The sequence below is a fragment of the Homarus americanus genome, unplaced genomic scaffold (genome assembly GCF_018991925.1).
Source record: "Homarus americanus isolate GMGI-L3 unplaced genomic scaffold, GMGI_Hamer_2.0 scaffold18703, whole genome shotgun sequence".
Taxonomy (NCBI): domain Eukaryota; kingdom Metazoa; phylum Arthropoda; class Malacostraca; order Decapoda; family Nephropidae; genus Homarus; species Homarus americanus.
Window position 1 is genome coordinate 5,876,401 of NW_024749779.1, and position 24,378 is coordinate 5,900,778.

The window sequence follows — 24,378 nt, forward strand, 5'->3', positions numbered from 1 at the left end:
GTTAATTATTTTTATTTTTTATTTTTTTTAATATAAAAGCCCACCCGGGCATAGATCACTGACCCACATCGGGGCCTGGGGGGGGGAGGGGGGGCGAAAATATTATTATAATAATAATAATAATAATAATAATAATAATAATACCGTAATAATAATTCATAGGTCTAGGTCGCATTTCTCACTTTTGATCTTTTTTTTCATTCTTGTATTTATTATTATTATTTTATTACAGTATTATTGTTATTATTATTATTATTATTAATTTTATTATTATATTTTATTATTACTATTATAATTATTATCATTATTATTTTATTTTGGTGTACAGTATTTTAATTAAAATTTTTATTTACTATGAATAATTATTATTATTATTATAATTATTAGTACTATTACAATTTCGCCCACCAGGCCCCGATGTGAGTCAGTGATTTATGCCCGGGTGGGCTAATCCCTGTTAAAAAAAAAAAAAAAAAAAAAAACCCACAAAAAAACTTTAGGTTTTTAGAGCTTTTCGGTTTTTGAAATTTCGGATAAAGGGTTGTCAACCTGTATAACTTATATGTGCATATCTATTCAAAGCAAAGAAAAGGACAGTGTTACTTACTTCAGCTCTCAAGTAAACATTGATCTGACAGTGGCAATTTATTTCTTGTCCATCATCATGTGGTCATTTAACAATAATCCTTATAATTACTGTGGCTAATTCTTGAGTACATGTCTGCATACACCTACATATTGAGCAAATATTGTATCAATTTCCAACACCTACCCCCACCCCCCCATATGAGTTTACAAGATAGGAACTTTATACCCATCCCAGGTGTTTGGAAGCATTTCATTTTGGCCCCCCACAACATGGCAGATGTAACGTAAATTGAGGTACTGTATATACTAGATGGAGTTGTACCAAGTGTGGAACAATATTAATACTGTATAGTTAATATAGCTCAGAATTACCTAATTGATGTAATCCTTATGTGGGTGTGCTACTCTCTCTCTCTCTCTCTCTCTCTCTCTCTCTCTCTCTCTCTCTCTCTCTCTCTCTCTCTCTCTCTCTCTCTCTCTCTCTCTCTCTCTCTCTCTCTCTCTCTCTCTCTCTCTCTCTCTCTCTCTCTCTCTCTCTCTCTCTCTCTCTCTCTCTCTCTCTCTCTCTCTCTCTCTCTCTCTCTCTCTCTCTCTCTCTCTCTCTCTCTCTCTCTCTCTCTCTCTCTCTCTCTCTCTCTCTCTCTCTCTCTCTCTCTCCTCTCTCTCTCTCTCTCTCTCTCTCTCTCTCTCTCTCTCTCTCTCTCTCTCTCTCTCTCTCTCTCTCTCTCTCTCTCTCTCTCTCTCTCTCTCTCTCTCTCTCTCTCTCTCTCTCTCTCTCTCTCTCTCTCTCTCTCTCTCTCTCTCTCTCTCTCTCTCTCTCTCTCTCTCTCTCTCTCTCTCTCTCTCTCTCTCTCTCTCTCTCTCTCTCTCTCTCTCTCTCTCTCTCTCTCTCTCTCTCTCTCTCTCTCTCTCTCTCTCTCTCTCTCTCTCTCTCTCTCTCTCTCTCTCTCTCTCTCTCTCTCTCTCTCTCTCTCTCTCTCTCTCTCTCTCTCTCTCTCTCTCTCTCTCTCTCTCTCTCTCTCTCTCTCTCTCTCTCTCTCTCTCTCTCTCTCTCTCTCTCTCTCTCTCTCTCTCTCTCTCTCTCTCTCTCTCTCTCTCTCTCTCTCTCTCTCTCTCTCTCTCTCTCTCTCTCTCTCTCTCTCTCTCTCTCTCTCTCTCTCTCTCTCTCTCTCTCTCTCTCTCTCTCTCTCTCTCTCTCTCTCTCTCTCTCTCTCTCTCTCTCTCTCTCTCTCTCTCTCTCTCTCTCTCTCTATATATATATATATATATATTAGATGATCTGTCAGATATAACATATTTCTATTGACAACTGACAAATATATCAGGTATCTTGTCCAGTATTCATAAAGATTAATTTCCAGTTACAAAGATCGTATTGTATCTTAATTTCGTCATCATCTCATGTCGATGAATGTAGTTGGTGTTTGAAACTATAAAAAGTGAATTTGGAGAAAGTCTGGTAGTTTCCGAGCAGTGTGTACACCACCTGCTGCCTTCCGTTGCTCAAAGTCGAGGTGACTTGTGGCAGCGCTCAGCTTCTGCATGATGTCTCTTGGTGGCTGTATATAGTTTGTGGTTTGCTGATATAGAGTTAGAAATAGCCAGTTATTTATTTTGTATTAATCCCGGTATGAGTAAAACCGGTGTACCGTATACTGTAGTAAGACTAAAACTCTTTGATAAGGACCTTAAAAAGGGTTTTTAGTATATTCATTAACTTCAGTCTTATATAAACAAATTTAATGACATGTAAATCAGATTAAGTAACAAAATTGGTATTCACATTTTAGCTTGAGTTCATATTCACACGTCAGCTGTGCGCAGCCTCAAATCATTACTCATCTCCGCTGCCTCACCACCCCACACCACACTGTTATTTTGGTACTGTCAAAATTGTTGCCATTTATTAGAGAATTTTTGCTTATAATTACACACTCAGTACAGTATTGAACCAGTGACAAATGCTGCTTTTAGAATGCAGTACAAGATTATTGTTACAGCTTCAGTTGTGCCTTTATGTATTTCTTCCTTGTAATAAACTCATATGTCTTGAAGGGATTCCCTTTAATATAATGTTGGATATTATTGAATATGTGGATATTATTGAATATGTAAATTAAAAGAACACATTAATGTTTCACCATTCCATATCATAATTTGGCAATGATTTTGTATAGTACCATCATTTATTAATCAAGAGTTTTATTTTCCTAGATTGCCTTTGTAGAGGTTGTGGGATTAGTGAACTGTATACTGTACTGTACTTGGTTAACAAGCACAAAGGGTAGGCTGGTCAGTGGGTTAAAAAAACACAAAACACAACAAGAAACTTTCAATGGCTTAGGCCAATAATCCACACAAGTACTCCCAAATTAGTGTGTGGTTAATCTCAACTCATTCTGTACTTCTCAGTAAATCTTAAACAAAGCACAAGTTATGTAACTCCATCACTTAAGAGTTGAGATTTTATTTTGTACTCATTACTAAATGGTTGTAAGATATGTCACAAACTTCAATGGGTGTTTTTATGAACATGCTCCTGTAAATAGGTCAGATTCTTCATACAGTAGGTTACATGTATTGTTTTATTGATGTTTCAACTTGTTTTTATGATCTCCATTGTTTTTGTTTTGAGGGGTTATAAATTGTTTTTGAAATTTAATTTATGTATACTGTATATTTTTTTTATTGATTGTTACTATATAAAGAAGTAGACTATGCGAAAGTAAAATTTAACTTCATTTGCAGGAATTCAAGGGAGGTTTCATTTCAAAATACATACAGTGAATCCTCTATTTTTGCCATTTCTAAATATTTTTTGCTTAACTGTCACTGACATACTGTATATTAGAGAACAAATTTCAGCAGTGGCCTCTACAATTTCCTGTGAGAGCCTATTGCAATTAAAAATTTTGTTACTGCCTGACACCATTAATTCATAATTTCTTAGCACCTGTATACCATATTTCCTGCCTTATCAGATGCACCACCATATTAGACACACCCTTAACTTAGCAGGGAATGTATAAGAATAAAAAAATTTAGTGTCAAGCAAGCACCAATTTCCTCATAAGTGCTACTGTACTTAAGCTTAGCCAACCTTATAAAATTACTACCGGTACTACAGTACATACATTATTCTTTTCAAGAAAGGCTGAGGAGTTTCCTAATATTATTGTTAAAGAGCCATCAAACCTTCAATATCCTCATCAATTAGCACTGTACTGCCATAGGATTGCATATATGACTACAATCCTCTGTGACAATAAGCAACATCTACTAACCATTACCTTAAATCATTATTTTTAAAGGCAATGTGAACACAATAATATTTTATAAATACAAACATATACAAATAATGATAATTAAAGTAATGTACAGTATTTTGGCTATTTATTCAATCAGACAATATTTATGAACACTGGACTTTTTGCAAAGTCTCACAACACATTAGAAGATGCTGTGACGTAAACAAACCCACTTGACTCACTTTTTGGAAACTCTAAGCTTCTCAAAGAACTGTACTATATTTAATGTATTTTTTATTTATATGTACATAACATTATTTCCTTTGTTATTCAAAAAGTAAAACAAATGTTCAAGCAAATGTGTGTGAGTGCCTGGAAGCTAAATTTGGCCTAGTTTACTGGTAGGCCTAAGGAAAACATAAATGATTCAGGGAAAAAAGTTTTATCCTAAACCAGGGAAGTTTAGATCTAGATTTACTTTTACTTTTATCCTCTTCACCACCGATAAACTCGTTAGCCATTTGAGCGGTCGGTCACATCTCTGTTATGCACAGTGGCAAGTACTGTACTGGGCATGCACTAGCTCCTGAATGTATCTGTACCTGCGCCAGTGATGGTCGTCTGCCCTTGAAAGAGCTCATACTCAGTGCTGTTGCAACACTCTCTGGCAGATTGTTCTAAGAGTTTATAATTCTCACTCAGAAGAAGTTTGCCCTCACAGTTTTCTGGACTTATGGCTTCTGCAGCCTTGAGCTGTGACCTCTTTTGGGGTGGGTGTTCGCAAGCTCTAAGTATGGACACTCGACTGAGTGTATATCATGTGCCACTAAGATAGCTCAGGCTCTGAATTGGCTCAGCCATGTCAATATTGTCATTGTTATCGATTTTGAATCTGTATTTTTCTGGCCATAAAAACTGATTCAATATCAATATCAGTAGTGCCCTCTTGTGATGTTTACGAACACCAATTAGGTCTCTGGGTAACTGAGGTGCAGGCACCAGTCTGGTGGCCCTCTTTTGGACATTTTCAATCAACTAACAGTCTCTAGCATATCTCGGGGACAGTACTCCAAATGGGGAAGCACCTCATGCTTGAAGAGTGTTATGAGGGATGGACCCTCTAGATATCTGAACAACCTTATTATAAGAACTACTAGTTTGGTTGCTTGATTTACCTTCTTCTCACAATGTCCGAGGGTCTTTATCTGTATCTCGTTTACTTTTTTTTTACTTTTAGTTTCATCCTCTTTGCCACCGATTGCCTTGTTAGCCAAATACTGGAACGTCTGTTACAAGCTGTTGTCAAGCACTGGGACATCTCTGTTACGCACTGTTGGCAAGTACTAGGACGTCTCTGATACACACTGTTGGCAAGTACTGGGACATCTCTGTTACGCACTGTTGGCAAGTACTAGTACGTCTCTGATACACACTGTTGGCAAGAACTGGGACATCTCTGTTACGCACTATTGGCAAGTACTAGGACGTCTCTGTTATGCTCTGTTGGCATGTACTGGCTCCAGAATATATCTGTACCTGATCCAGCGTTGGTCAAGTCTGTTCTTGAAAGGGTACACGCTTGGTGCCATCATAACACTCTGGCAGATTGTTCCAACAGTTCACAATTCTCGCTCCAAAAAAGTTTGCCCTCTCAATTTTCTGGACTTGTGGCTTCTTCAACCTTGAGTCATGATGAGACCCCTATTGGGGCGGGCATCCGCCAGCTCCAGGTATGGACACTCAACCTGAGTAGTGCCCTCCGAGATGTTTATAAGCTTCAATTAAATCACTCCTTGCCCATCTATAATACAGTTAAATTTTTTGTTTTAGTGTGATTTCTTCATCTAACCGTGTCAGTTTTTAGCAATACGTATACTGTAAATTAAAAAAACAGAACTGTGCAGTATTTTAATTTTTGTAATAATTAAACAGAAAATGTAAATACCTGTATTAGAATGTTTTTATGTAAACATTTGCCAGTTAGCATTTGAAAATATTTTCATGTCCCTAATGTATATGACTGTATATGCAGGGGACATTCTTTAGCACCTACCTGTCTATCCACATGTACATAGTATGTATAATATATATGTACATTACAGTATTTCTGTTCCTTCTGAGTTTAACAGGAGGTTGAAATTGATTCTGAGATAAGAAATGGCTGAAAATTTCCTACTGTGTGAGTTTCTTTTTATAATTTCCTACTTGATATTAAGTAGAAGAAAAACCTCTGCTCACAATAAGCAGATATTAAGTACTGTACTGTACTTTTCTATGAGGCTGTACCCAATTATAGTTATTGTTAGATTATTTATTTCTCTGTATAGATTAAAACGAAGTATTATTAAAGCCATATGATAAATATTAAGAGAGAATTTTTGTTGGAACATGGTATATACAGTACGTACTTAAAAAAAAAGCATGTCAGTCTTTAAACACTTTCTTTTGTAAAAAATGTAGCACACTTAGATATCTTATACCTGGCCAGCCAAGTCCTGTGCAACAATATAGAAACTGTTAATAAAAATATTCTTTTATAGTCATATTTTCTTATCTATTTGTAGAAAATTTTCATTTTGTGTAATAGATCTGATATTATACAGTACAGTATTAGGTTATCATAAGACTGTATTGGTGCAAATGTATTTGCATATGCAAGCACAAAGGAGAGTGAGAGAGAATACTGTACTGTACTTTATGTGAATACGGTTGGGTGACTGTATGTGCCTGCATGTGAAGGTCTAGGAACATGACGGTGAAACATGCCAAGAAAATTATAAGACAATATTATGCATACTGCAGAAGTGCTGGGAATGAAAGTTAGAGGATGAATGAAGATGATTCTTGTTGACAATTAAAGTTTCTGTACTGAGTCAAGTCAAGGATTCTGAGGAGGTTAGCTCACTCCAATAGGTGAATGTATTCACCCCCCAATGTGGCAACAGCAAGTAGTTGGAAAGTAAACAAAATAATTACCAGTCGAGGAATAAAGGGAATTAAGACAAAATCCATTTTTTTCTATTGTTTTTATTCGTTTTTTTAGCAGATGCAATGTGGTCCCGGTATTGTGCAGCTATTAAGTGCTCTACCAACTCTGTAAGGGAGAGAAACCTGTCTTCTTTCAATTTCCAAAAGATCCAGAGAGGTGAATTGTACACCGTCTGTCAATGTTGACTGTTCATTTTGTTATGCCGGGGCATAATTTGGTATTATAATGTCTGTAAACTAGGTGTTTTGATTAGTTTCTGTCCCAAGCAGCAGTTATTTTGGCAAGTTTAGGGAGATTTACTTGTATATATTGATGTATTATTAGGTAAGAATATTCTAGAATGTATTGCATCATTTTTTTTATGATTTACTTACTATTGTAAGCCTCGATCAGAGTAGAACGTACTAGAACTTCCTAGACATGTCTTGGTTGTTCTAGGATCGTCTGACGAGACGTATAAAAACGCCTGCGATCAGGCTAGGAGTCAGTCGACCTTTTCTGCTCAGAGTGTGAAGTACAAACCTAGTAAGACAAGTGAAGATAATTGTTGTGCAAGTATTGTGGAATTGTTATGAGCAATATGAAAGTGAAAAAAGTAAGGAATTGTACACTGTTAGTGTGCTGACTATGTATTCGAAGTTAGAAGTCCTACTGTGAAGACATTACCTTGGAAATAGTGTTGTAAAGAATTAGTGATTATTAAAGCAGGCTACAGTTCACAAGTGTGTTTCTGTGACCTAGTGGAAACCTACCTGCTTCTTGTTTGTCTGTGCACTAATATTGATCGTCGGTAAATTATCGGAGACTGACGGGACAGCTGGTGGTAATCTGACGACACTTGTGATATATCTACTGCTTTTGTACGTACGACTTGGCCGCTGGTAACCAGTGGTGGAAGCTGGGTAAGCGGTGAAAGGAGGGTCATAACAGTGGTGTCAGGAGTGAGATAGCCTAACAGTGAGGTATTTGGCAAGATGGAAGGTGAAGGTGTCCAGACCAGAAGCCAGGCCAGGCAAGGGGAGATTTCTATGGCTGATCTGATGCAAATCCTACAATCACAATGAGAACAGAAACAACAACTGGAATAACAGAAGGAGCAACAAACAATGTTACAAAAAGAGCTACAACCATAACAAAAAGAACATAAACAATTACTACAAGAACAACGAGAAGAGCAGAAACATGAAAATGTGCAGCTGCAAGTGAAAATTCAGCAACAACTGCAACTGATACAGGAAGAGATCAACAAGAAAATTCATGAACGGGATGAGGCTCTGCAAGTGATGTGTAAACAGATGTTTTCTTGAAAGGGAGGAGAAACACCATGCAGCGGCCAATAACTTTAATGTGGAGATCCGTGCTACATTTGTTTTTTTGTTTTTTACTGGAATTAGCCCACCCGGGCACAGGTCAAACGACCCACAACAGAGCCTGGGGGGCGAAAAAAAATGGAAAGAAATTGTAAATAAAGAAAAAAAAGTTATACTGTATTAATCTACACCACGAAGATGCCGGAAAACCAGCTTTTTAGAGTGAGACAGATTGTAAGAGCATGGAAACACAGAAGGCAGAGCATTCCACAGTTTGGCTGTGTGAGGAAAGGAGGAGGTACTATAACGGGTCATTCTCGTGTGACCGACATCCACAGAGAAACGGTGGGCACCGCGGGCAAGACGAGTGTTACGAGCCCACGGCCTTGCCGGCGGTACACAGGATGCCAAATCCACCGAACAGTGCCAGTTAAAGTACCTGTAAAAGAGAGAGTGAAGCAAAATTGCGGCAAAGAGAAAGGGAAGAGAGATTGAGGACTAAAGGAGGAGAGTTAATAAGACGAAATGCCTTTGATTCCACCCTATCTAATAGTTGGACAAAAGAGCCACCCCAGATATGAGAGCAGTACTCCAAGTTAGGACGAATGAACCCGTATATACTTGGAGCAACTGTTCAGGAGTGAAGTAGCTACGTCATCTGTACAGCATTCCCAACTTTCGGGAGGCAGCTTTAGCTATATTAAGGATGTGTGGAAAAAAGAAAACATCGAACAACTCCTCCTGGTGGTAATGCAGTTGTAGTGGAATTCTCCCCTACAAACGCTGTTTGTCGCTGCCTAGCCGACCCCACCAATTCCCCAGTGTATGCCTCGTGGTCTAGGTCAACCAGCGCCGCCATACACCACGGAGCGGGGGTCAACTGCTAAGCCACGCCTACCCCCGCTATTTAAGACCTGACCTCGTGGTGATCTGTCTCTCTTTCTACCTACACCAACCAGCCAGCAACACCTCCTCCGCCTGCCTGGCGGTCCTCGCTCCTCCTCCGCCTGCCTGGCGGCCTTCCCTCGCTCCTCCTCCGCCTGCCTGGCGGTCCTCTCTCCCACTGGCGAGCATGGCGACCCACAAGCTGTCCTCTGAGCGTCCTCACCAACCAGCTCTCTCTACATCACGCTTGTAACCATGCTGCCTTCCCAGCACCAAGCTGCATTGTACATCCAATACAACATGTATATAGAGAGCACATTGTGAGTTTCCTTTCTCCATCCCATCCTGAGTGTGAACCAAACAATTTCATACCCCACAAATGGTGACTCCCGGAGATTCGCACTCACACAGGATGGAGGAGAAACTGATCACTCTCCCAGTCTTCAAGCAACATGGAAGACTGGCTTATCCACCCAGAAGCAGCTCTCATCGGCTCTACAGCTACTGTCTCTACACCGCAGGTTAGACACCCTAGAGCAGCTCTGCTACTCTAAGCAGACACCAGCTCCTCTTCCTGCCCTAAGCACCACGTCCTACCGACCCCAGCACACCCGTCCTGCCTCAGACGCCGACCCCGGCCCAGCAGTAACCCCTGCCGCCCTTGATGCGGCCTCTGTTCCTGAGTGCGGACACACACACCCCTCTTTTCTCCCCCAGGTACTCCCTGCTAATGTCCTGCACCCTGCTGCTGTCGTGGACCCAGCTGCTGTCACGAGCCCTCATCCGTTTCTGCTGACGCAGCCCCTGCTCCTGACCCAGGCCCACACACCCCAGCAGGCGCATCTGACGACTCGGTACCTGCCGTGAGGGAAGCACAAAATTCATCGCCTCCACACACCCTTATTCTCCCTCTCTACTCCCACAGATATTGTGTATCTAGACAGTTGTCCCCAGCGACCGGCTCATCCACGCCATCGCCGTTGTCTCACATGAGGCACGCACCGCCCGTTCTGCCTCACATGTGCTATGCAACTCTGCAGACAACAAGTCTCCTACACAGCCTGGAGGGAAGGGGGAGTATTGTAGTGGAATTCTCCCCTACAAACGCTGTTTGTCGCTGCCTAGCCGACCCCACCAATTCCCCAGTGTATGCCTCGTGGTCTAGGTCAACCAGCGCCGCCATACACCACGGAGCGGGGGTCAACTGCTAAGCCACGCCTACCCCCGCTATTTAAGACCTGACCTCGTGGTGATCTGTCTCTCTTTCTACCTACACCAACCAGCCAGCAACACCTCCTCCGCCTGCCTGGCGGTCCTCGCTCCTCCTCCGCCTGCCTGGCGGCCTTCCCTCGCTCCTCCTCCGCCTGCCTGGCGGTCCTCGCTCCTCCTCCGCCTGCCTGGCGGCCTTCCCTCGCTCCTCCTCCGCCTGCCTGGCGGTCCTCTCTCCCGCTGGCGAGCATGGCGACCCACAAGCTGTCCTTCTCTGAGCGTCCTCACCAACCAGCTCTCTCTACATCACGCTTGTAACCATGCTGCCTTCCCAGCACCAAGCTGCATTGTACATCCAATACAACATGTATATCGAGAGCACATTGTGAGTTTCCTTTCTCCATCCCATCCTGAGTGTGAACCAAACAATTTCATACCCCACACAGTTCTCAAATATTACCTTTTGTTCTTAAGTAGGTTACGTTAAATATGGTGCAAATGATTACACTCTGAGACAAGAAAACTCCCCATTCACCTGTCTACCATATCCCACATTGAAGTTGGTTGCTAAATTCAAGGTTGAACACACCGGTAGCCCCAAAACTCGCCATTTTTTATTTTACAGATGAAAATTCACGATTGAGATTGGTTTTACTGACGTTCGCACTTCCGATAGAAGTAAGGTTTTTATTTTATTCACCTTTACTTACTGTTAAGCTCATAACCAACCTTTACCCTTCTGGGATTGTCACTATTTTCGAGGAAATGTGACTTTATTGTTATTATTTACGGTTTAGCGACACAACGCTGACACATTGCTCCCAATCAATCAAAACTACATTCGTTCTGTTACAACAGTTTATTCAGTGAGGGAGAAGTACGTACGCAAAACACAGAACGCTGTTGGCGTGATGCAAAAGTTCTGGCAATAAATACAACACCTACCCAAAGTATCTAGCAAGGTACAGTCTCGTTCAAGGTTCGGAACACTGCTGGAGACAGCTGGCAACGCAAGGTCGTCTGTTTACTATAGTACGTAGTATAATATAATAATAATAATATAATACGAAACAACAAAGCCCAATCATTAAATTAAGCAACGGAGAACTAAGTAACCAATCACCGATCACGTTTACGTTCTTTCATAATTTTTAACAACGACGGCTTTAAGTTGCCAGCTGTCTCCAGCAGTGTTCGAAGATTCTTGAACGAAACTACCTATTCGCTCGCCACTACCCAAAGCCAAAGCGTCTACATCAATTCCTCCTTACTGCTGCTGACTTGTATGATTCTATCGGCACTCCAACTGTCCATTTGAGCCCCCCCCCCCAAATGGACAGTTGGGGGGGGGTCGAGGGGGGAAAAGCCCCCCTCATTAGGTTAGGTTAGTTTAATTCTGTTTATTCCAATGTCTTTGTCTCTAATGGATTTTTATGTTCCCAGTTATTTTAGCAAGGTTTTTTTTTTCTTTCCACACCCCACCCAAAAACACCGATCTCCCTACGGTCAAATTGTCTACATGAAAACAGGAGCTGCCATGCACAGGCCAGCCGGCCTATTGCAGACTCCTTATGTTCTTATGTTCTTATTTTTCTGTTGTATTTTCGTGTGTTTCCGGCTAATTTGACATCCGTTTCCATGAGAAATCTTAAGTTACTGGGAAAATGTAAAATCACCATTTCCTTGAAAACCACTTAACTCCCAAGGAAATGAAAGTCTTATTTAAAGAAAACACCAAAATACACCTTAAAAATGAATCAAGCAGCTGAACGAGCTTTTACAAGGCAGTAAAATTACCATTATGTTTTTCTTTATTCATTGATCGTATTTATCTTGATCATCCAATAGACCAAACAAAACAATTACGAAGAGGGTAAGGAATATCAGCTTCCAGCCACATCTTCAAATTATTGTTTTTCCGCTGCCCTTCTCAGTCGCTTGGACAAGACGACCCCGTCAAGGGAAAATGTTGACCTTGGATATTGACTAAAACTCAGTGCGTATTCTCGAGTTTATCTTGTATATTTCTGAGAAACAAAATCCTTATTTTTCACTGAAAAATAAAATAGTTCCCTTGTCCATCGATGCATAAACAACAGATTTACGCTTGCGAATTAAAGATATGTATGTGATATAAGGCAGACTTAAAAAGTATAATATAGATTAGGGACCAATGAATTGTAAAATGGGTTAAACTGGTGTAAAATGTTCGTCCCTTGTGTATAAGTAATATCTGGTTCCCGCTCAAATTTGTTCACAGCCATGGTGTGATAATTTAACAGTCAATTTACAGCTGCATGCTCTTAAACCCAACGGTAATGAATATGTAACAAGCGAACAGCATATTGTACAGTCATTTATTTATAAGTACTTTGAAGGAGATTCAATAAATTTGAAATAGTCGCACCTTAATTCTTTTATTGAGTTAGTATTGTCACATTCATGGAATTATACGAACGGGTCGTTCATATAATTTACTATAGAAATCTATCGTTTATTTTCAGTGACAATGTGCCTATACTGTGCTTTTCATAAAAATAACGGAGCCTTACAGGTGCAATAATGCGAAGAATGTAGAAGCAATGGCGAGGAATGGCAGTTTCGCTCCGCCCACTGGCTATACAAACACGCTGATTGGCGAGCTGTCGATGACGAACTCTGGGCTGAATAGCTATTGGCTAAGGTAGAATGACGTCATGATCGTGAGAAGTTGTGACAGTTCATTCACAACACGAGGGTCAGTCAAGGATTTACCAGTGAGGAGTGCGTGTGTGTGTGTGTGTGACAGCTTAAGTGAACTGCTGGACAGTGAACATCGTGAGAGGCGTGTTAATTACTTAAATATCTCGATACTTTTGTTGATATGTTGTGGATTGGATAAATACTTTTTGCTAGTGAGGAAGGTAAGAATATAGTTTTTTAAACTAATCCAAAGTATAAGTCCCACAGGTGTTATGAACTTAATTCAATTACAAATTTCCTTCTAAATGTGTTGACGCTGGACATATTATAATCGGTGTAACAGTTACCACGCACGTGTAGTAGTGAACTTATCACTGGCAGTAATAATAATCACGTGTGCTGGTTGACAATGTTCCGGGCTTGAGCAATTTGCGAATATATTTGACAATTAAATTACTAGGGGACAATACTGTAACTTCAACATTTTCAAAATTAGATAATGGATTCATTACTTAAATTTAGCACGTACCTGTACTAATGACTCGGATGTGACATTTGAATATCATATTAAGGTTCAAAGGTAACATGCACAGATTTTTATGCCCATCGACATATTACTGGTAGAAACATCTTTACGCATATGTACATTACAAAAATCAGTATCGTACCAATTTTGGAACCTTAATAATTATGACTTCTTAATAAACGTTCGTAAGCTGTTACAATAACTTCTGTCTCCTTGATAGCTACTTGAAAGCCACATTAAAATTTAATTAATATTTGTTCCTATCAGACAGCGTCTCGCGGTTTGTCTTGTCCTGCTTCTGTTGTGAAAACGCCCATTAGTCGCATATAAAGATTAGTCTCACGTGCAGTTGTTGGCTAAGTAGCTTGGAAATTTAGTGTGTGAAAATCGTGTTTTCTCAGAAGCTTCTTACACACACATTGCCATTAGTAAACTTAAAAGCATTAATCAGATTTTAATGAAGATACCTTTACCCTCCTGATCACAGTGTTAATATGTTTTAGGCGAGCAACAGTGGGGTGTTTTGGTCTGGAAGGTTGTGAAGTGGCAAATTGTTAATCTTCTTGGTGCATATTTAACTTAGAGTTAGTCTACATTGAATGTTTAATGCTACAGACATTATCAATATATAAAGTAACTGCCCTTACTCATCCTTGACCTAACTTGTGTTGATATCAACTTTCATTATCAGTATTGCTGAAGCGGCTGAATTTTGTTTTCAAGTTAAACAGTGGAATCAAGTCGAACAATTAAAATAAACTTGTTTTTTATCGGGATTTTGCTAGATACTGATTATTTAAGGCTATTTATAGTGACAGATTTTGGTAGAATAGATGGTATGATGCTTGACATTTCATGTACCAATTAACTAAGGTAAGTTATGTTAATAGCAATAAGGAATGGCCATCGACCTTTACTGAACATCCATTAATTAGTGAAAGAATGTCGTATGTTCTTGTTCTGGTGTATTTCTTTACTTTAACAACACGTCTGCAATCAAGTAAACTGCACTCGACAACACTGAACAAAAATTGTTTTTTTATCATCCCCCCCCACCCCCTCCTTGCTTGGATGTGCGGAAGACGACGCTTTCAGGGTGTCTTTGAGTGCTCTTGTATGTGCGTCTGCATATACAGAACGGACAATAAGAGCAATATTGTCATGGCTGAGCCAGGTGACAGCCTGAGTCCACTTAGTGGCATCTGATCTATACTGTATATTTATCTTAAGGAATTATTATATAACATTTAGTATCATCTGGATTACTACATGACATGGTGTTAGTAAATTCATATTAGATTGTTACCACGTTTATCACTTTTTTATATTAATTTTATAAATATACTGTATACACATTTTTACAATAGAGTTGATATACAGTACAATAATTTGATGAATGGAAGCGATGCAACACGGGTTGTGTTAGTTTCTTGACTGCAAAATAAATAATTATTGCAATGGTAATTTCTATCAATGTGACAATATAAGATATAGTGGTTTCCAATGACACAGTAAAGGTATAAAAGTGCTTAAAAATCTGACAATAATATCTTTTAAGAGATGGTTAAGGTTGGGAGGGCTGATATATATATATATATATATATTTTTTTTTTTTACGGGGATTATTCCACCCGGGCACAGGTCACTGACCCACATCGGGGCCTGGGGGGCGAAAATATAATAATAATAATAATAATAATAATAATAATAATAATAATAATAATAATAATAATTCAGCTTGGTAAAATTAAAAAAAATACAAAAATAAAAATAATAAAATAATAATAATAATAATAATAATAATAATAATAATAATAATAATAATAGTAACACTGCAATAATAATAATGATAATAATAATAATAATAATAATAATAATAATAATAATAATAATAATAATAATAAAGAACCATAAAGAAATAAAATAAAAAAAGATCAAGAATGAGAAGCAATATATTTGTATATTGTGTTGTCATTGTTAAGAGAAACAATTGAGACCCTGCAATTGTGTGTAAATGAGGCAGAAAGTCAGATCAGCAACTTGGGACTTGGTCACAATTTTCGTGATGCCATATGGCAGCAGGGTCTACCATTAGACAACACATTATGCTTCCAATATCTTCCCAGGCGGTAGTACCTCCCTATTTGGTTGCTGCCTTCTACCTGGCATATGTTCTTCGATTGTAGATCAGGCCTTGAGGGTTGAATTTATTTCGGCAGAATTGCAAAAAAAAAAAAAAAAAAATAGTTGTATGGTTGATTATATGTCCTCCCTTTAAGTATAAAAACAATATTTAAGTGTACCCTTTAATCAGTATGAAAAAGCAGATCATTATATTCGCTGTTGTAACAACACTTGTGCTTCTCCCCCAAAGAGAGTAAAATGACCAGTAAATCCCCGAGAACTTGTTTTCGTAACTTCAGAAAAAAGGCTCCTCGTTATGTGAGCTCTAACTAACACAGAGATCATGATGTTTACGGGTCAACGAAGAGGATCTCTTTACTGCTGACGCTGAAGTAAGTAACTTGAGTTCATACTAAGTTGCATCTGGCACCCGACTTACATTTGCTAGTACCAAACAAAAGGGACTTAAAAGATTCAGCGAGCGGGGTACAGCTAGTACCTCAAGGTACTAGCTGTACCAAGAGGTAGTATTTAGCCTAATCATGTCGTTGTTTATTTTTGTGTCATCCCTAAGCCTTAGCACTGATAAGTCTCATAAATGGTATTATATAGTATACAGTTACCCGGTACAAACCGTTCATGACTCGGTGGGGAACTTGTTGTTTTTTGAACACATGTTCTTCGTCATCCTCCTATATAGAAACGTTAACATCCTTTGCCCACCTCTCTTCTGTTTCTACATCCTTTCTGGTCCATCTCCCCCCCCCCCCTCGTCTTCGTACCACTCGACAACACCCATCATCACTAGGCATAATCACCGACCCTGGGGAAGGGGCGGATGATATAGATTATTGTGAATGATTGCCGTTATATCAATTTAATTAGAGATAATTGGCATTACACTTGTTACAGGGGGGTGTGCCTTGCTGATGGGTAAACACATGGTGTGGATTCCGGATGTGTTGCATAATAGAGCGGATACACCACACCCACGGTATTGTAAGAGGGCTAGTAATTATAGCTGGGGTTCTCATCAATGATTCCCGAAGCCATGGCGCAATATTTCAGGCCAACTCGAAGCACCATACACAACGTCCGGTAATTTCGGAAATCGGCAATTTCTGGTGTCTGTACTGTTCCGTGTTTTCTTGGTGATTTTCATTTTACCGTATATATCTGTATGGTGCTCCACCCACAATAATTTATTTCTTATTGACCTTTTAAATTAAATTGTATATTTTACCCAAAATGGATGCTACAATAGCTTGCAGTCTACCGCAATATCCGTAGTCTACGGACCTTACCTGACCTGACTACCTGAGCACCAGAACCCAAACCAACCTTATAAAAGGGGGATCAACGAAGACAAACATCAGTATTCTCCTAAAATTAAGCCGAGAACATCAGTCTGACACACTTTATCCCTAACGCACTTTATCCCCTATAATGCTCTTGAAAGATTTCTACACAGGTGTCATCTTGACAGAAGAAACCGCGGTTGCATATCGATGTGGAAGTGTCATGCAAGAAAAAAGAAAACGTGAGAGGTGGGTTAGGTTAGATCCCAGGTAGACCGCACGCTATAGTGGCACCCCAAAATGTCATTGTACTGAAATATCGTAAATGTAAATTAACTTACAAATTAAGAGTATCCCTAAAACCAAAGTAGTGTACAGATGCTAGAATAGCACAAGTCACTCGTTGGTATGATTTTATGTAACGACATAATTTTTACTATATAATAATAAATATTGTTTGAAACGATTGTGTGGCTGAGTGTTGCTGCAGGCTCCTTGTGGAAGAGCGGAGGCCTTAACATCTGATTTCTTCATTACAGGGTGATCCGTCACACCATATGCAACAAGTCTATTAGCAGACAATCCTTGACACATATACATTAGTGTTTAAACTGAAGAAAACTTGCGCGGCTAAACTACACATTTAACTATAGTTCTCTCCTTTATAAAAGTTTTATTATATTTTATGAATATAAGTTATGAATCTGTGGTACTATCGTGGACAAAAGTTCGCTCCCTGTAGTGAAACTGAGACACGGGAATGAGTCTCCGAACTGACTTACTCTGATTGTTATCTGGTGCAGGTGTGCTGTGCGGGTCGATATTGCTTCAGTTTGGGAAGGTGCGAACTTTTGTCCACGATAGTACGTGGAGCCCAAACAGGCCGGGATTCGGTCCGAATCCACAGTCGGATAACTTTCAACGAAGGAACTATCACACTTATACTCACCTGAAGGCTAAGAGGATGACGAGTAAATGAATGGGACATCATTGTTGAATTTACTCGCTGAGCTTAGTGAATAACACAGGAAGGCAGAGAGAGGTGCTAGATAGGCTATCCATCGTCCACAATTACGTGCTGCTTTGTCAACTTAAAATACAGCTTTAAAATAATTTTCTGCTTCTACGGAAATATGAAGGGAAAATATAATCCGTGTTGTATGTGAAAATTTGTAGTGGTATTGATGTAATGAACATATAGTGTTTGTGTGTGAGCATGTAATATTTGTGTTGCAGTAAACATGTAGTACTTGATTTGTAGTGAACCGTAGTACTAGTGATGTGAACATATATTAGTGTTGTAGTGAATATGAAGTATAGTGTATTAGTGAACGTGTATTGCTATTACTGAAGTGAGCATGAAATAATGTTAATAGTTATTGTGAAATATTTTATTAGTATATAAGGTCACATATTGTACGATTGCAGTACAGTACTTAGCGAACATGTAATTCCAATGTTGTACCGAGTAATGTTACCACAATGTTTGTGCTGCTGTGAATATCTGCTAAACCAAGTTACATTTGTTATTATTATATTACATGAAATAATAACTGTAATATCTTGCTCCATACCGTAATGTTAGTTATAATGCCTAAAATGGGATTTTTTACTCGCTCACATTTCACACGTGCTGACTCATGTTTAGTGGAACGACGCACAAACAATCTGACCCTGAGTATACAGTACACTATACAGGGTGATGCTTCACGAGACCTACTTGCCGTCTCTTGTTATTTATTTTTACGCTGTAGAACCTCAGCGACGGGAGAGAACACCAGCCACCCAAACTTAAATTTGTATAAAACTTAAAGTTGCTAATAGATATTTTGATTTAATTATTATTAAGGTGAAATGTAAGCTTGTTAATAAATTTTTGGCCTTTACTTTCTTGCGTCAGGCATAACTTATTTGCGAACCGCGCACTTTTAACCACAAGCATCAAACATTACCTTGCAACTAACCAGTGCTATTGAGGTGTTTTCACCTGTAGACTTGATTGTGATCCACTAATGCTCATTCAGCGGAACGAAAGAAAGACTATTATCATTTTGGTTCCTTCTGTTTGATACTGTTACAGCTGCAATTACGTATCCTTAGTAACCTAATAACAATTCGAAACTTCGCTACGGTAAAATTTCGATATATTTTTTAATGAATGAAAACAACAGGAAAACCACTAAACAGATCGTTCAGATTTTCTTATGTAGATTATTTCTTATTTAACTAAACTGATCCAGTGTCGAAATTGCCAAATAACGATTTTCATCTACCTCCTCGTGGTTCACACACTGGAGAATGAAAGCAAACCAAAATCAAATCACTAGTCTATCGCTGCATAATTCATAGTTTGGTGATGGAGATGACTCGACCTACAGACCTCAGTGATTTTTTTTTAGTTCCGGCACCGGATCCATTAACTACAGGTATGGTTAAATAAATCTTCCAGAAAAGAAAGAAATATAAACCCCATCACAACGTAAATAGCTTTTATTCTTGAAATTTGCTGTATGTAAACAAAACATTAGGACGTGGTAATGTGACTTAAAGTGTTGTTGATATAGCGAAGTGAATTTAACGTTTTCTTTTTATATTTATATTCATCTAGTTCGACTTTCGGTCGTCTGTATTTCCCAGCAGTTAACAAATATTAAGTTGAAAAGCTGATTGTTTTGCCATTGTGGAGAAGTGGTACAAGGCCAGAGTGTGTAGAGAACCAGATCGAACGTGAAGAATTTTTTTTTGTTAGCGTGGAGTGGCGAGTTGCCCAGGGAGTGGGGGAGGGGGTAGTGACTGGTGGGGTAGGGGTGGTGGGAGACAACAATGGTCGTGATGAGCACCGACCACACTGTGAATGGGTGGTGGACTGTCCTCTTGGGAGCGAGGGAAGGCTAGATGGAAGAGAGGGAGAACGGAAGTGACAGGGACAATGGGTAGAAAGGGGGAGGAAGGTGGTGTTTACAAAGGGAGAATAAAGAGAAATGGAATAAGTGGAGAGGTAAATTATTTGGTGATTGTTATTGTGGGAAAAAGAAGAACACGGATGTAAATGTAGTAAAATGTGGTTACTTATAATTACAAACTCGTTTTTTCGTTGATTTTCATTAACAGTCAGCTCAGTTGAGAAACATCGCCAAGATTTCTGATAATATGTGGGTTTTAGAAATTGTATTATTATTTTTACAGTTCTTTTGTTTACATTATATAGCCCGTTTTATGTTTGTCACATGTCAGTAGAGTATAGTGGTATAGGCAGCAGAACAGGTCAAATCTTTGTTGAACATTTAACATAATGCTTTTATGTGTTTTTTTGTATGTTTTTTTTTAGCAATCACCATGACGATTCGCAGTCAGGGAACGACACGCTCGTAGCCATAATGTTTAACGGTCCATGTACGAATGTATTGTTGTTTAGCGCCCTTTCGTATAAGGTGTAAATACCGGCAACTGAACTGCGTGACCACATACGATTTGACCTTGGAGTTGGTGGGAAGGTGAGGCAGCCACAACCTCGCAGACATCGATGCGTAAACAGAAGGGCGAAAATGGGTCCCATAGGCATGACTGCCCATTAGGGACAGTGTGGATACATCACACTGTATACTAAGCCTTCGGTACACAAGGAGGCAGCGTGGCACTACATTCGGCTGCCTTCACTTGCCCAACTTGTAAATTTCGGTACCCATTTACAGCTGGGTGACCTGGGAGTATCCTAGAATCGAACCAATGACCATAAGGACAGGAGGCGAGCACTGGTTTCCTACCTCACCAGACAGGATATCTAGTCTTTCTCTTCCTCTTTCGTGTTTGTTATTACTTCTTCCACCGATAGTCACGAACGGCTGTAATTATTGCAAATTGAATTAGTCATTGGCTTGTTTGGTTCGTCATTTCCGTGACATTTCTTGCGGAATTTTTATTATTTTCCCTGGCTGAGGTGTTACCCAATTTTGGTTATCGTCGTGTCCCGTTCACCCACGAACTTAATTTCCTCTAAATGCCAATTTTAAATGTGAGTCATAAGTGCGCGTTAAGGCCAGTGTTTCGTCAAAGTTAACTTGAGGAAAGTTTGCACATAGTGCCATCAGCGCCAGGTCTATACGGGTTAGCTAGTGTTGACGAAAAAGAGACAGGTAGACAAATTTTTTTTTATTATGGATTTGAGTCGACATGAAAGTTTCAAACCCAGCTTAATATGAAACCCATCTTAACATCTGGGAGCATCCTTATTGTTTCTTGTAAGATCCAAAGAAAGAAGATTACGGTACAGACGTTGGACAAGTCTTATAGAGATGAAAGAAAAAAATACAGGAAACAGTGAGAAAAACGAGAGACGGGAAGCAAGGTGAGAGGAACCTGGAGCGGGGCAAGAGGAAGGCCAGACAAAGGATAAACTAGAGTGACGTAGAGGAAATCCGTACACCTTTCTCTCTTGAGGGGCGTGGCGGCCATCATCCTTTACCACACCTCTTCCGTCTCCTTTCCTCTTCCTTCTCTTATATTTTTCAACTTTCTTCTTATCTTCTCCCTCTCTCCTCCCCCTTTGTCTATCGTTTCACAACCTTTCTTCATTTTTGTAAGTTGTAGTGTAATCAGGGTAGTGTGCTGGATTGTTGAATGTGGTAAATGGGTTACAACAACAAGATGTATGATCAGTATCTTGAACATCCTGTGTTTGCTCTGTACTTACACACACACACACACACACACACACAGAAGGACCACATTTGACCTAAGGTTGTGTCATCCAATCCACAAGAATGCAGTAAAGCGTTTTTCAACTGTTAATGACACAGCTGATTGCGGTTTTTTTCTTTGTTGGTAGAAAGTCACTGTTGATGGAAAAAATAATTTGACAAGCAAGGAAAGTGGCCTCTTAATGTTTTTACTTTAGTTTATCAAGTGCGTGTGATCTTGAATTCACCTATGATCAAAGAGTTCACTCCCGGTGTTCATTTGTTTATTAATTACTTGTCAGCCTCGGGATATCTGTTTGATATGTGCTCCAATCTTTCAAGGTGTAAAAGGTGTAATGCCGTGGATAGGTGGCGGAGTGGGTGAGTGTACTGAAGTACTGTATCTCCGTTTGTAGTTTAGCGGTTTAGTCTATGTTCTGTACAGGTAGTAATTAAAATCTTAGGGTTGTAACATCATATATGGAACACCATGACAAGTGCTATCTGTTGTATTCCAGACATTGGTGACCTTGATACTAACAACAGTGGATTTTTCTTTTTTCTTCGGAGTGATGGAGCGGAAGCTGGACATTAGTGGTCAGTTTTGTGCGTTCGATTTCTGGCTGTGGCAACGGCAATCCACATTATAGTTTTAAGCAGTGTTTTATCCTTTTCTAGCGGGCTTGGCGCGCTCTCTCTCTCTTTGTATATTATATATTCTTATACTGTACTTTGTACTCGAATATGGTTTTATTGCACTGAATTATATTAGCTCACTTATTATTCCAGTGGAAACACACTTTTACAGAGAAACGCAAGAGTAACTGAGGAAAAGAACAGAGAAGCAGAGAGCAATATGCAGTACAGTAATTGTGTCTCCGCAAATTTGCTGGCAGTTGAGCTTCACGAGGCCTTGGCATAATTACCAACCTAGGCCACTTGCAATATATGCACACACTCATGGTTGAGTATAGCAGTATAGAGGTCAATGTGAACGGAAGTGTGTGTGTGTGCGTGTGTGTGTGTGTGTGTAGGAAGAGGGCAGGAAGCTTGACATTACATGTACTCGACCTTGAAGTGGAGTGGCGGGCCCGGCAACTCACCACGTCCAGGTTAACCTGAAGGCTTACTAGCAGGAAAAATAATCTGTATACAAAGCTTGATAGATTGAAACATTTTATTTAGTCAGTAAAATGCAGATACATAGTGATCAATACCAACAATTATTGATATGGCTGAGCTTGTAGCGAGTCGGGTCACTCTTGGTAGCTTCTGATAACTACTGTACTATACTTTACATTTACTTCAAGGAAACTCCAGTACAAAAATTTAGTCATCTGAATTACAACATGTTACATGATGTTAATAATTACATATTAATCTGAATATTTCATTTTCACACTTTTGGGGATTTTTTTTATAGAGTTATTGACGTATATATATATGTCTACTGTAAACAACCTCAACCAAGAACACGTCGTGATGGTAAAGGAGATAATCATTGGTACTGGTAATTATTATCAATATATCAGTATATATTATTGTGTTTTTTTAATGACAGTAAAGTAAAGAAGTAGAAAAGTAAGTTACAAGCATTTTAGTGCTGTACTAAGACAACAGATGTATTTTATGGGATGATTTAAAGTAAGGGAGTTTTGTGTTCCTCGAATGGGTAGATTATGTTGTTCCGCGCCTTAACACCATGATAATTTATGAGGTCTGGGATTGAGAGGAGTGCATGTGGGTGGTCTTAATAGTCTGGGTGTGCAAGTCATGCCTCTGGTTTGTCCTGAACAGGAAATAGTTTTCCTCTATCAAGTGGTTAGCTAATTTATAAACAAATAAATACAGTAGTATTAATTATTAAAATTATTCAATTTTAACATGCGGTTAAGTACCTCTATTGCAGAAAAAATTGTATAGAGGAGCCATATCTGTGGGTAAGGTTTTTATTTTTAAGGTTCAAGGTCAGTTTATTACACGTCCAGTTTATTTTTAATTAATCCACAATTCACGGTTCGTATATATATATATATATATATATATATATATATATATATATATATATATATATATATATATATATATATATATATATATATATATATATATTGAGCTATCATCTGCAGATAACATGTACTTTATGAGTGCTGGAGTGGATTGCAGTATTAACATTTATGTACAGCAGGGAACAGCGCTGGTCCAAGAATAGAGTCTTGTGGGACGCCATGCAAAATAGGTGAGGGGGCCAGCTTGACAATCGTTACAACTTACTGTTAGATAGATGTGAAGCAAAATTGTAAAGCTTCCCAACAGCAGCAGTTATGAGACAATTCTTTGTACATGAAATAACAGGGTGTCTGGTAGGTCGTACAGGCATACATATTTAATAGAAGTCTTACTTTTTAGAACAATCTGCTACACTATTGAGTTCCTACGATAGGTTATGGAGAAAGTTTTATTTGAATTTATTGTTTTCTAGATAAAAAAAAGAATTTCTAATACAAAATAACTGTATAGGTTAACATGCATAGTTCTTTAGCATGCACTGTATTTAGGTTTAGGGTTTTGCGACGCTACTCAACAAAGATAATATAGTCAATTATTTTTTTCTCATATTGTTTATTTCAGCAGGTATACAAGTAACAATGTTAGCATACAATTCTTTTTTTTCCTTTTGTTAATTTTGAATGTGTTTTATTGATGCCTATTTTGTCTGACAATGAAAAAAAAATCACACCTCAACAGAAGAGGTTAGTAGTATTCATCCCAGTTCAGACCTTTATTTTGCCTAAGTGTATCATTGAGTTATAAGTAATTTATTATCTAAGTAATTTGGAATT

General features: G+C 38.9%; 1 protein-coding gene across 1 annotated transcript in view; it reads left to right on the top strand.

Moving 5' to 3' along the window:
* The first annotated feature begins 12,703 nt into the window (after positions 1 to 12,703).
* The window catches only part of LOC121853891, a 112,708-nt gene continuing 101,033 nt past the window's right edge, over positions 12,704 to 24,378 (top strand). Inside the window, exon 1 of the mRNA XM_042348272.1 lies at positions 12,704 to 13,132. Within this exon, the coding sequence (XP_042204206.1) occupies positions 12,926 to 13,132 (207 nt within the window). The 5' untranslated portion in view covers positions 12,704 to 12,925. The remainder of the gene's footprint in view (positions 13,133 to 24,378) is intronic.